At 39.9% G+C, this 11968-nt stretch overlaps 2 protein-coding genes across 5 annotated transcripts; both read right to left on the bottom strand.

Moving 5' to 3' along the window:
• Positions 1-2335: 2335 nt before the first annotated feature.
• Positions 2336-4283, bottom strand: glod5 (glyoxalase domain containing 5). Its single transcript, XM_079352138.1, has 4 exons — positions 3999-4283; positions 3440-3595; positions 2972-3127; positions 2336-2797 (listed from the first exon to the last, which is right to left on the bottom strand). The coding sequence occupies exons 1-4, from the start codon at positions 4053-4055 to the stop codon at positions 2663-2665; spliced, it is 504 nt and encodes a 167-aa protein (XP_079208264.1). The 5' UTR covers positions 4056-4283; the 3' UTR covers positions 2336-2662.
• A 433-nt stretch (positions 4284-4716) lies between these two features.
• On the bottom strand, positions 4717-11036 carry rlim (ring finger protein, LIM domain interacting). 4 transcript variants are annotated; one of them, XM_079352119.1, is made up of 4 exons: positions 10645-11036; positions 9467-9697; positions 8229-8333; positions 4717-8135 (listed from the first exon to the last, which is right to left on the bottom strand). In XM_079352119.1, the coding sequence occupies exons 2-4, from the start codon at positions 9633-9635 to the stop codon at positions 6424-6426; spliced, it is 1986 nt and encodes a 661-aa protein (XP_079208245.1). In that variant the 5' UTR covers positions 9636-9697; positions 10645-11036; the 3' UTR covers positions 4717-6423. The 4 variants fall into 4 exon arrangements, with proteins under 4 accessions (XP_079208245.1, XP_079208248.1, XP_079208246.1 ...); XM_079352122.1 differs by lacking the exon at positions 10645-11036 and adding an exon at positions 10512-10603; XM_079352120.1 differs by lacking the exon at positions 10645-11036 and adding an exon at positions 10475-10551.
• Positions 11037-11968: the final 932 nt, after the last annotated feature.

Raw genomic sequence — 11968 nt, 5'->3', positions numbered from 1 at the left:
ATGATTTTCTGTGGCAAGCCGGTCAATCAGGCACCACTTAGGGATCATTTTAAGGACTGTTAGTACAAATTCCTATCAAGCTAAAAGCCTGTACCTGAAAAATAGAATCAAATGAATCTTGTCAGTGAGTAGAACTCCATCTAAATCTTTCTTGAAGACTAATCGATCTTTTTCTAATGGAGAAGCTGAATATTGAAAACACAATTAGTCTACAAACGTCATTGCTATTTCTGGACTGTTTTCCTGCAGTACCTGCATCAAGGTTTTTCTTGAAAGGAAGATTGTGATGACAAACACAGCAAATGAGACGAAAGCAGCTAAAAATATCCCCATGATGTTAAAAGGAGGAGGTACTTGAATGCACACTAACAACAATGAAGAAGAACACGTGACATACTCTTTTGTTACTCTTTCCACCCAGTAAATAGAAAAACACAATGGTAATGCAACTTAATCTTAAACTACTGTACAGCTTTCCTTGCATGTATACTGCATTGACACAGATTGGATTTTCCCATACCACGATGCTTAAGTGACAATACAGGCTGTTATCTATTGGTGCCACTAAGGTCTAGTGTTAAGGATTACAGTCAGGAAACAGAGACATGTCGTGGAATCTTTAAACTGACGTATGACGTATGCTTTAATGTTGATATGGTGGGAATGTATAGGGGACAGTAAAAAGGCATCTATGGCTCTTTTTGCATTTTGGAAAAAACAGTCTAAATAAGTTTAGACTGAAGGCATTAAAATTCACGTCTTGGAAAGAAAATATATCTAAAGACTACTTCTTTATAGTGATAGGCAGTGCTCAAGTGTGTATCTCTACATGTGAATAAAACAGGAAGTTATAAGAGATATTTCTGAAGGAAAGTTTCAATCTTATACAGTATATTGTTCAAACCCATTCTGTTCTCACTGAATACTCTCCTGCTCCATGACACCTCTAACTTTGAGCTCTCCATTAAACATAAACATACTTTCCTGGCTGGCCTCACCACTGCTGAAAGACTTAAAGCTAGATAGAGGTCTCCCCATTCACTTTCAAAACAGAACTGGCTGTTGGATTTTATAGATGTTGCCAGCTGGAGAGCAGAAACGCACCACACTAAAACAGATAATGTGGCGTGTTGGACAGACGCCATCTAAACTCGAAAATCTTTGTTGGGATTTATCTTTTTGTTTTGTTTGTTGTGCTTGGTCTGGGGAGGGAGTGTTGGGTGGGTGGAGAGGGAGGTTGGAGTAGAGTAGGGTAGGGGATATATGGAGGGGGGGGGGGTCTTTTCTTTGCTCACCCCATAGCCATTAATCTTTACTTATTCGTATACTTTCTGCGTTGTGACAATCCAGGAGACACACGACTCAGTCTGTTTGCCACTTTTGTCTGCTGTCTTCATCACTTTTGATACGTTTTGTATAAAGGGTTATGTGACATATACGGTATGATTTCTCTCTCCTTTATATTTGTCGGCTGTTGAAGAAACCACATTTTGTTTTTTACTTATTGTAAATGACAATGTTTAAAAATCAATAAAAATGGGTCAGAAAAAAAAGAGAAACAAACTGTGATGTGCAATGACACAGTTGAAATGAATGAATAAAATGGGATAAACCAATGTTACCTGAACCTCACAGTTTCTATGTCCCTCTGTTGGGTAGCTGACTGCACTAACATGTGAGAGCATGGCTGTTATACATACTTTTACCTCTATTCAAAGGGTAAAATCCATGCCAACTACGAAGCAGTAAGTGAAAGGTTTTTCTCGGTTTCTTGCAATAAATGTAAACATTTGCAATGTATTTATTGTGAATTAGCACTTCCCTAGGAAACTCATTTTTAATGACCACCATGAAAACTCTTAACATACCCATAGAAAAACTACAAACATTCAAATCTAAAGTGATCAAATACAAACATTTGAATTCAGCTTAACATGCGTACTTGCACTTACATAACATGCATACTTATTCTGTTTGTTTGTTAATGAGATCGTTTTACAAGTCTTCATGTGTCAGACCTCTTCTTAACCTGCTAGGGTTAAGTCTCTTCGGACTTGCTTATCTGTGCGCTGTATACAGCATATTGTATAAAACAATTAACTACGTGAGGAATTAGTATTATAAACAGATTTTTTTCTTTTTTTATCATGTAATTACAACCAACTAACAAATAACAGCGTAGGTAATAATAAAAAGAAATTAAGGCATGCTATGTCACAGTCTAAATAGTTACAGAAAGTCTTAATGCAGAAAATAGAGAGCAATTAGGACATGGAAGCACCTTTTATTTTGGGATTAATAAACACTGAGTGTTCAAGTGTTCAAGTGTTCAGTTTACAAAAAACAAAAGACAATATAATTCACTGGTGCAAATGTGTGATTTTCCACTTTCCATCCTAAATTTAGGGTGTTACAACAGCCTCTTCATGCATTAATGAAATAGCCACCACTGGTCAGCAAAACTGCACAGGAACAGCTTCTCTGTCTAGCCAACTGATGTTGTCAGTCCAAGGATGAAAATAGTGCAGGTGGTTTCAGTTAACATGGTCTGAAACCAACATGTTATATTACACTGCAGAATGGGACCACTGGATACAGTTAGAGCAATTGTTGCCAAGATGTAAATTGATAAACAAGGCTAAAGAAGTCTTCATCATCAAGATCACTCTGATGATGGATTGGTATAGTTTGACACTTCAATGAGATTGTGGTCTGGATCTCTAAAGTATAAAGAGATGATGGTCCCCACAGCTCCGGTCCTTTCCACTGGACCCTCTTCTATGTCCACTCCACAGACCTGCAGAGGAGCCCAGATGACAAAAACCCACACATCATTTCTCTGGCAACAAAATTAGACATACAGAGTTCATATAGGTCAATAGGTTTGTTTGTTTTTTAATTAAGAGCCTCACAAATTCTAAAACTACATTAAAATTCAAGAGAAAATAGGTGTAGGACGTGAGTGAAGGACCTTCAGATGTTCAGCTACTGTAGCCAAAGGGGTTTTGGTGATGAGGCAAAGGTCTGCAGAGCCTGAGGTCGGATACTTGGCTTTAGGCTCAAACTCCTGACCCAACTGATGAAGGTTAAATTTCTGCTGCCCAAACCCCAGAGCCTTGCGGTTTCCCTTGAAAATGCAAAGAGAGCATCACATGTGGGTGTTAAAAAAAAGAGACTAGAAGCTTCCACATGTGAAGAGATCATTTGATTTACGATGAAAGCCTGCCATCTAATGGACGGTCTCTGTAACTAAGTCTGCGGTAATTCAGTTTCTCATGTGCACTTCGAACCTAATAAATGGAAAATAAAAAGACATTACACAAACTACAACTAGTAAACAAAGTGATCATTATAAGCACTGAATCTATATACGTTTAATATACTTTTTAACTATACTGCTGACCTGATAATAATAATCATAATAAAGCACCTTGCATACCTTGAACGTGATTACCTCCATGCCAAAGACAGAGGTATAAAAGCGGACAGTGTCTGGCACACTCTTCACAGTCAGAACCATGTGGTCCAGATGACTTATTTCAACTGGACATGTTCTTTTGAATTTGACATCCACAAGTGTTGGGATGGAGACAATCTACAAATGAAAAACAAAATAAAAACAACAAAAAATAGCCTGCAACCTGCTGACAACGAAATTTACCGCAGGCATTGTAAATGAATTCACTGTCAACAGCGCCACGGTGTGTTGAAAAAGTGTCTTAAGAGCTTCAAACAAATCGAAACTGTCGAGAATTGTGCAGCAAATGAAACTTATATTGTAGCCGAGCGAATGGACGTTTTCTCTTTGGTTGTACTTAAGATCAACTTTCAGCCTAAATTACATTTGATAACAGGCCATCTTGAAAGTGATTGTTAGAGAAAGTCTATACTGACTGTGACTGATAACCATTTTAGCTATTTCAAATCTATAAAACACCCTTGTGCGGGCTCCAACGTTGTCACACATATTTAGTGTACTTGGTAGATTGAAACTTTACCTTGGAGCAGTTTACGTGAATGTGTCTCAGACGAGTCCCAGCTGCACGCAACGCCATCCTCAGCGTGATCCGACACTTCCGTGTTTGTCCTGCTCCGCAGCCCTGATAAACCCAGAGCTGCAATAATGCAATAATACTAAACAAGGATCAAGGTGGCACAAAAGGGAAAACTTTACACTATTAAACTTTCGTGAACAAAAAAAAGACCATCGACTTGCTTAGGCGTAAATAAAGTCAAACACACCGCTGCTGTGGTGTTTTAATACTCTTCTCTCTCTAATGAACTAGTGAAAAGCGACATTTGTTTTCAAACCTTTTGTTGAAGCAAAGAACATCTGTGCAGTAGGACTGCTATTTTTTTGTAACCAGCAGGGATGCCAACATTTCATCATAAACGTAATGAAATGGATAATGTTTGAATATGTAATCAAATGAACAGGGGAAAAAACAGTCAGAGCAATGCAAACATGGGATAAAGGCATATTAATACTATTTTAATATATAAGATAGATGTAATAATTGGTTTGTGTGCACCTGGATGTAGAAAAAAAGAACCCAACAGCACAGTGACTGTACAGAATACATATCTGCAATGCATTTTTGAAGCACAACAACTTGTTTAATTCAGCGGTTAGTTTCATTTAACACCCAGTTAACATACTGCACTGGGTGGGTCACAGAAAAAGGCCGAGACTTAAGCATGGCCTTAAAGGGAACATACATTTCATATACATGTTTATTATGGTATTCAACAATGATAATGTCTTGCATTCAAACTTATGTCCCACACGGGGAGGTCATAATGGTGGCAAAGACATCAAACAGTGATAAGAAACATGACAGGAGAGCATTGGTAGTGATGCCCTTTCTTCCTTCAGCCAGTGTTCCTGTTCATCAACAGTGCTATTAAAACCTACAGAACTTCTAAATAAAATAAACTTAAACATATTTTAAAAAGGTAATACATCTTCATTTTAAGATTCGAGTCTTTAAGAACCCTTTTAACAATAACATATATTTATATCTTGGTTTGTATTTTCCTAGTTTCACTTAGCATGTATTGCACACTGATATTGAGCTTCTGCTCATGAGGCGGGGGAGGGGGGGGGGGGTACAAAAGGCAAGCATCTTAACTTCCTACTCGAGCAGTTTTCTGACGGGAGGATGGTGTGAATTTTGGTAAATGTTTGACACCTGGAACTCTGGGTTGATAACTGAAGTTGTCTTTCGTCCATCATTGTGGGCCAACAAGAAGAGAAGTCTTGTGAAGCAAGTCAACATTTCATTTTAGGTCACAAAGGGTCATTTTACTCTATGCATTACGAGCTTAGGGAACTGAATCCATAAGTGAGTTGAAGAAGAGAACCAATGTGTACCTAGTAAAACAAAGACGCAATACAAATAGATTAAAAGACAAAGTGATTGCGAGCTCACAGTTTTACATGAAAACGTAAATGTTCTTTTACAAGTGGGAAAAGCAAAAACAAATGTATTCAAATTTCTGAATTCATGCCTGTTAGTATTTTTCAGGTGGGAAAATTCACATGCCAAGGACCTCATCAATCCAATGTCTACAACCATTATAGAGATATCCCTAACTCCTTGTATTAATACTAAATCATATTCAATTTATCAAGAAAAAGAGCCGTTATATGATTCTAAAAGAAATTTTCATTTTGAAAAAGTACCCTAGTGGGATTCATCTTTCCAGTATAGCTGTACATTTTATTTCAAACAAAAACTCAGAGCTCATGGTATATGCCACACCAAAACATCTGTTTCCTTTAGTCACAATGTAAATGCTGAGACTATTTATGTTCCACATCCTCTGGACATCACAATCAATCAATTATTGTGGTGTGTGAACCGATACAACTTATCTGACACCAAATTTTGGGATGCTCAGACAGAAAGTCATTTCCAACACTATTCTTTCTTCATGACATAATTTACAATCCAAAACCAGTTTAATGATACAGACTGAATCAAAATTCTTTTTACAAGCTTATTTACAGCTAATACTTGTGTAACTAAGAACTGTACCAATTTAGTGAGCCAATACCAAAAAGCAGATGTGCCAGAACTACCTGAAGTTGTGCAGCATTTCTAGTCTGGGGGATTTTAAAGAGTTACCGGTCTACCAGAGTATAATTAAACACAATGCAGAAAACTGCTTGGTCACTATCAGCTGATTGCTTGTGTCTAACTTTGGACTGAAATAATAAATGTACTGTTGGAGATTGATAATTTCCTTATGCAACTGTTTGGAGCACCCAAAAATCAAACCTGTGACTTAATTATAATCAAACTCACAAATGGTATGAAGAGTGAACAGTGGACATACATTTTTTTCTCAAACCCCTGCTATAGACTTGTGATACTACATTACTTAGGTTGTGACAAAAGGCCTGCAGTCTTGTACGAGCTACACCACGCTCTCTCGGTTGGCTGAAACTAGGACGGCCCTGCGGCAGATTGGGCAAGTGGAGTTTTCTGACAGCCAACGATCAATGCAGTGCACATGGTACTCATGAGAGCAGGGAAGCTTACGTAGCTTGTTACCTTCTGCATACTCTGTTATGCAGACACTGCAAGTCTTCAAGGCATCGCTCTCACCAAAATTACGCATTGAGAGGTTGTCAATCTGCTCTTTGGTCAGCCCTTGGGGCTGGTCCTCATCATCATCGTTTAAGAGGAAGAAGTGGGCGAGTCGCAGGAATGGTAACGAGCTGGGCTCTTCTAGGCTAATAGGTGGTCTTGGTCGAGCTCTGCCACTAGAGGCAGGAGGAACGGTGGCAAGACTCTCCTCCACATCTGGCTCAGCTGTCCTTGCTCTGACTCCAGCAGCAACAGGGGGTTCATCTACATCAGCAGCAGGAGCAACTTCCGGGTTGTTGACAGCTTCAGCCAGATCAGCAGGGGTATTTACTCCTCGGTTCGAATCTGAAGAATCAGAGTCTGAATCCATGAGGTAGCCGAGTTCACCAAAACCCGTCATAATCTGCCGAATCATAGATTGGAGAGCCATTGAGGTTGCCTCTCCCAAACCTGCATCTGAGATTCTTCTGATAGGGATGCGAATTGTGCTGACATAGGTCCGCACACCAGCACGCTCAGAGCGGGAGAAAGTCCTGCGAAATCCGCCACGCTCACTTTCATAAAGAAATGTGTTGTTAGAGTTCTGGGAGCGTGAGCGCGTACGACTGGCAATGCTGTCTCTCTGGCGATACTCGCCTGGACGCACACGACGCACCTGGAGATCAAGCATAATAGTTGGGGGACGGCGCCCAGCGACACCCCCTTCCCCCCCAGTCGCGTCTCCTTCCTGAGATGTGACATTTTGTGTCTCCGAGACAGTTTCTGGGACAGCCCTAGATGGCTGAACATCACTATCTACAGTGCTTTGCCTGACGGGAACATGTTGTCGAGTCCGAGAACTGCCCTCCACTTGAGGGACAGGGAGGTTAATGGGTAAGGTGTCCAGGCCTTGAGAGCTTTGAATATTACGAGGATTAGGGATGCCGTCTATCTGATCCAAGTTGAGAGGAGATCGGCTCCTTGCTGTACGGGCCCTCGTCCTGCGTGGCTCTGGACTGCGGCTGCGGGGTCTCCTTTGTCCTCTGCGGGGAGAAGGAGAAAGTGGCGGTTGTACTGGCAAGGAGGCGGCAGCAGGTGAGCTGGGAGGATCTCCTAAAACCTCTTGTGAAACAATCTCTTCTAGTTCAGGCTCTGGTTCCACGACAACAGCCAACTCCTCAACAACGGGCTCTTCCACCACTTCTATCTCCATGGGGACTTGGGGTTCAGCATTTGCCGCAATTTCTTGAACCACTGGTGTCTCTTCTAGGGAAACCTCTGGAGATTCCTCTTGGGGGACCTCTGGAGACTCTTCTTGAGCCTCCTCTGGAGCCTCCTGCTCCCCCTCAGCGGCTGCCTGCTGTTCAGCCAGGTTGCGGTTCACACTTATCTCCAGACTGAAGCGGAAATCGCCACTGTTTGGGTTGGTTTGGCTTACAGCTCGCCATGACTGGTTTCCACGATGTCCAGTTCTTGTTGTGTTGCCGGTGCGTCTCACCGTGTTCAGCCAGTCCAATAGGCTATCCCCACTGGCAGGATCCTCAGAGTTTTCTGGTGGTTCTAAAAAAAAAGATAAATAAAGCATCATTTACAAGTGACAAATTATAACTGAATTTGGCAGTACATATGAGAAAGACAAAAAAACAGACTTACCAACTGGATCTTCTCCATTTTCAGTGGCGGGGGTGTTGTTCTGCTGCTCAGGACCATCTTTGAGTTGCTGAAGTCTACTTAACAGCTCATCTTCTGTTGCTTCTCCTATAACAAAACAATGTTGTTAATATAAAAAATTCAACCAACATCTCTCGAAAGGACAAGAAGTCAGGAGCTTGACTTCCAATAAAAGATCAACAGTTTGGGATGTGGCAGAGGGACAACTAAAGGGAATAAAAAGTAGTATAAAGTAGTGCTTTTTACAACTGGTACATCTGTCAGAAAGGAAAAGCACTGTTTACAATGTTGTACTGTATTGGCCCATAGAGCTGTTTGTTTTTCTTCTGAATACAGCAACAGGACAATACTAAAAACCTCCAGACTTACCAGGGCATGCCATAGTCCATTCAATGCCCTCTCCTTGCAGGGGGCCCCGCTAAAGGATGCTCCAAACTTACATTCCTCCTTCCACTATTCTGGGACAGAAACGGATTGGGCGTCTTCAGCAGTTCATTGTCTGTTGCATTTTGTGCATTTCAATTTAACCAAAGCTGTAGACAGCCTCATAGGCTTACATTCGAATATAAATTCTAAGACTTTATGGCCAGCAGACCTTGGGAGGCGGCAGGACAAAGATTTTAACAACACAAAAAATTGCTTTTATTTTGAGACATAAATACATTCCACAGGTATAAAATGTAAGATAGCCGAATTACATTACAGATAGATTTTTCTTAAACATACAGGCCTGATCTAAATCTCTGCTTTATTCAAGATGCATAAAAGCCTTGTACGTCCCACTAAATAGCTTTTGATTGAAGTAGGCCCTAAAATACTGTGCATTACAAAAGTTTGAGCTAGCCAAATGGTATTTCTACGCTATTGCTGTTTTACTGTGATATTAGGTTTTTCTAAATCTATAAAAGCACATTTTTAAACATTTATCAGTCAATTGTTTAAAACATGTTTGTGGCATATTAAAGATGTATACAAAGAGAGGAAATAATCAGAAAAGTCAAAATGTCCAAATCATATGTTGCAAACATGCATAAGAGGATTGGTTGAAAGAGATTTTTGTGCACTATGATTTAGGATTGCTTTAATTCAATTTTGATAGATTGGCTAAACGTTGTCGTTACCTAATCATTTTTATTTGTTAATAATTTAATTACACGTCACAATCACAGATTACTCTTATAAGAATACAGACTTTAATTATGAGATTAAAGGCTTTTTACCTGGCGTGCCCAACAGATTGTTGTCTCTCATGAGTCGATAGTCCTCATCACTGAGATTGTTGACGAACTGATAGAAAGCCTCTTCCCTGCTCAGGCGGTCCTGCTGACTTGTGCGCTGAGACTCTGGTTGGTCGCTGCCACTCTGATCTAAACTGTCAGACCCCTCCATTGATTCAGAAGGGAGGGAAGGTCGAGGGATCTTCTCCAATCCTCAGCTAGATCAAGTTGATGCTGCAGAAAAAAAAGGGAAAACAGTGAAGATGTATGTCAAGGAGTGACGCAAAAAGTTACAGACATAAGACTTTGTGTTCACATTAAAACATGAATCAAATGTCTTATTGTCCAGTGATGAATGTGATGGCATGTTATAATGTCTGATGTCTATGATGTCTTGTAAGTAGGGACAGTTAAAGTAACACTGAGTATTTATACATCATCCTTGTAGCTTGTGTTAGCATGGTTTCACATGCTAACTTACTACAATCACAACAACAGCACCAAATTTAGAGATTGCTTGTATCCAGCATTCAACTCATTAGTTAAACCCAATAGTTAATTTGACTATAAAGCAGGTAAATTCTAACGCGGAACAATAATCACGGTTTGTCTTGGATGAAAGCAGTATGTTGAACAAAGTCGAGATGAAAACAAAATGGCATCACCGGGCTAAGAGTAGGCTAGCTAGCTTTTAGCATTGTCCACGGTGGCTAACTATGACAACTTCAAACACAGTCAACTACGGAGTCCATCAGGCGGTAAAGATACTTAACGACAGGATATATTCAAGTACGATGTCGTATGTACCATTTACTTACAATGTGCCTCTTTGATAACCAAACTACCCCGTTGATGACTAGTTAGCATGTAAGCTAGCTGTGTGGCTAACTACCCTTCGAACCGTATTTCTAGCCTTAGCTAATGCTAGCTTGTAACTTGTTAAACATTTGCTGTACACGAGTAGCTATTTCGCAATTATTCCAAGGAACAAAGTGTGAACTTGATATTTGCCTTTTATATTGTTTCCGGACATTAATTTACAACCCACGTTTCGGTGAAGATGTTGAACTACACACCCGACGTCACCTTACAAGAGCAAACCAGCTAAAATTAGCAAGCTAATGAAAATAAAGGCAGCCCGAAGGACTACATAATCCGTCACTAAATCCATTTTACATTACCTGTTCAATGATGTAAGTAACAATGTATTCAAACAACCCAAGTGTTCTCCTCAAACTGTCTGAAAAACGCTTTAGTGTTTTGCTAACTGCGATTTCAGGTTTCCATTTTCTTTCTTTTAGGAAGACTACAATAATCTTCCGGAAATGGATAGTGGAACACCTCTTTACCCGGAGTACAGACTCCGAGGTAAGACACAAGCGCTGCGATAAAGAAGGATCCAGATCCAATTGGAGAAAACGCATCGAGTGAGGCTGCCTGACAGTCTACACTCAGGGCAAAACGGCTTCACTGTTGTCTCAGAAGAACTGTAGAAAAAGGATGTTTGTTTTGAGCCTCGTTGTTCCGCTGTAGCGTCACGAAGCGGCAGTACATGCAAATAATATCTCCTTCTGTGGAATTCAAGTTAAAGGACAAATCTGGAGGCACCACAGCATGCTTCCATGCGCTCTGAAAGGATTTCAATTAAATCCTCCTCCTCGGAGATTTACCTAGCACCATGCCAAAGTGCACGGCGTTTATAGTTACTTCATTACTTTGTTATAACCTGAATAGAAAAATGTATATTTATTAATTATGATCGTTGTTGCAACAGGCCTATCCAAACACAATTATAAAAAAATACAAGCAACAGCAGTCTAAATGTGTGTGTGTGTGTGTATGTATGTATGTATGTATGTATATATATATATATATATATATATATATATATATATATATATATATATATATATATATATATATATACATATACATATATAATATGTATGGAAGGCATCTCGCGGCACCCTCTTGCTGGCTTACAGTCCCTCCTGGGGTCCCAGCCCCCCCCCCCCCCCCCCCCCCCCCCATTTTTAGCCCCTTATGTCTTTCCATTGACACTGAAAAACCGGATTAGTGTTTTAAATTGAAGAGCTGTCTCAGATATTCACACTTTGTTTTTTAGTTTGCTGCGCTTTTCGAGTGTAGATTAAAACTAAATGTACTGCTAAAGTTTAAGTTACCATATAAAAGATGGAGCAGGGACAGTATAGCAGTGATACAAACAACACTCATGCCACCTACTTGGGCAGTAGGTGGCATACTTACATTTCAGCGTACACAGCTAGGTGTTTCCCATTATTCAAAATACTAGAAAATAAAACAAATAGAGTTAAAGGGGGCCTTTGGGTAGTATATCATTTATTGAACACATTGTCAATGGTTTTAAGCTACTGTTTAGACGCAGAAAGGATTTAAGAATACTTTTTACTTGATTGACACATCAGAATACTTACTCGTACTTGTACCCTGCATGGAGAGATTAATTATTTGTGTTTTAATCTA

Source organism: Symphodus melops, assembly GCF_947650265.1.
Source record: "Symphodus melops genome assembly, chromosome: 9".
Lineage (NCBI taxonomy): Eukaryota > Metazoa > Chordata > Actinopteri > Labriformes > Labridae > Symphodus > Symphodus melops.
Note: the sequence above shows the minus strand (reverse complement) of the source record. Positions and strands in the feature narration are given on the sequence as shown.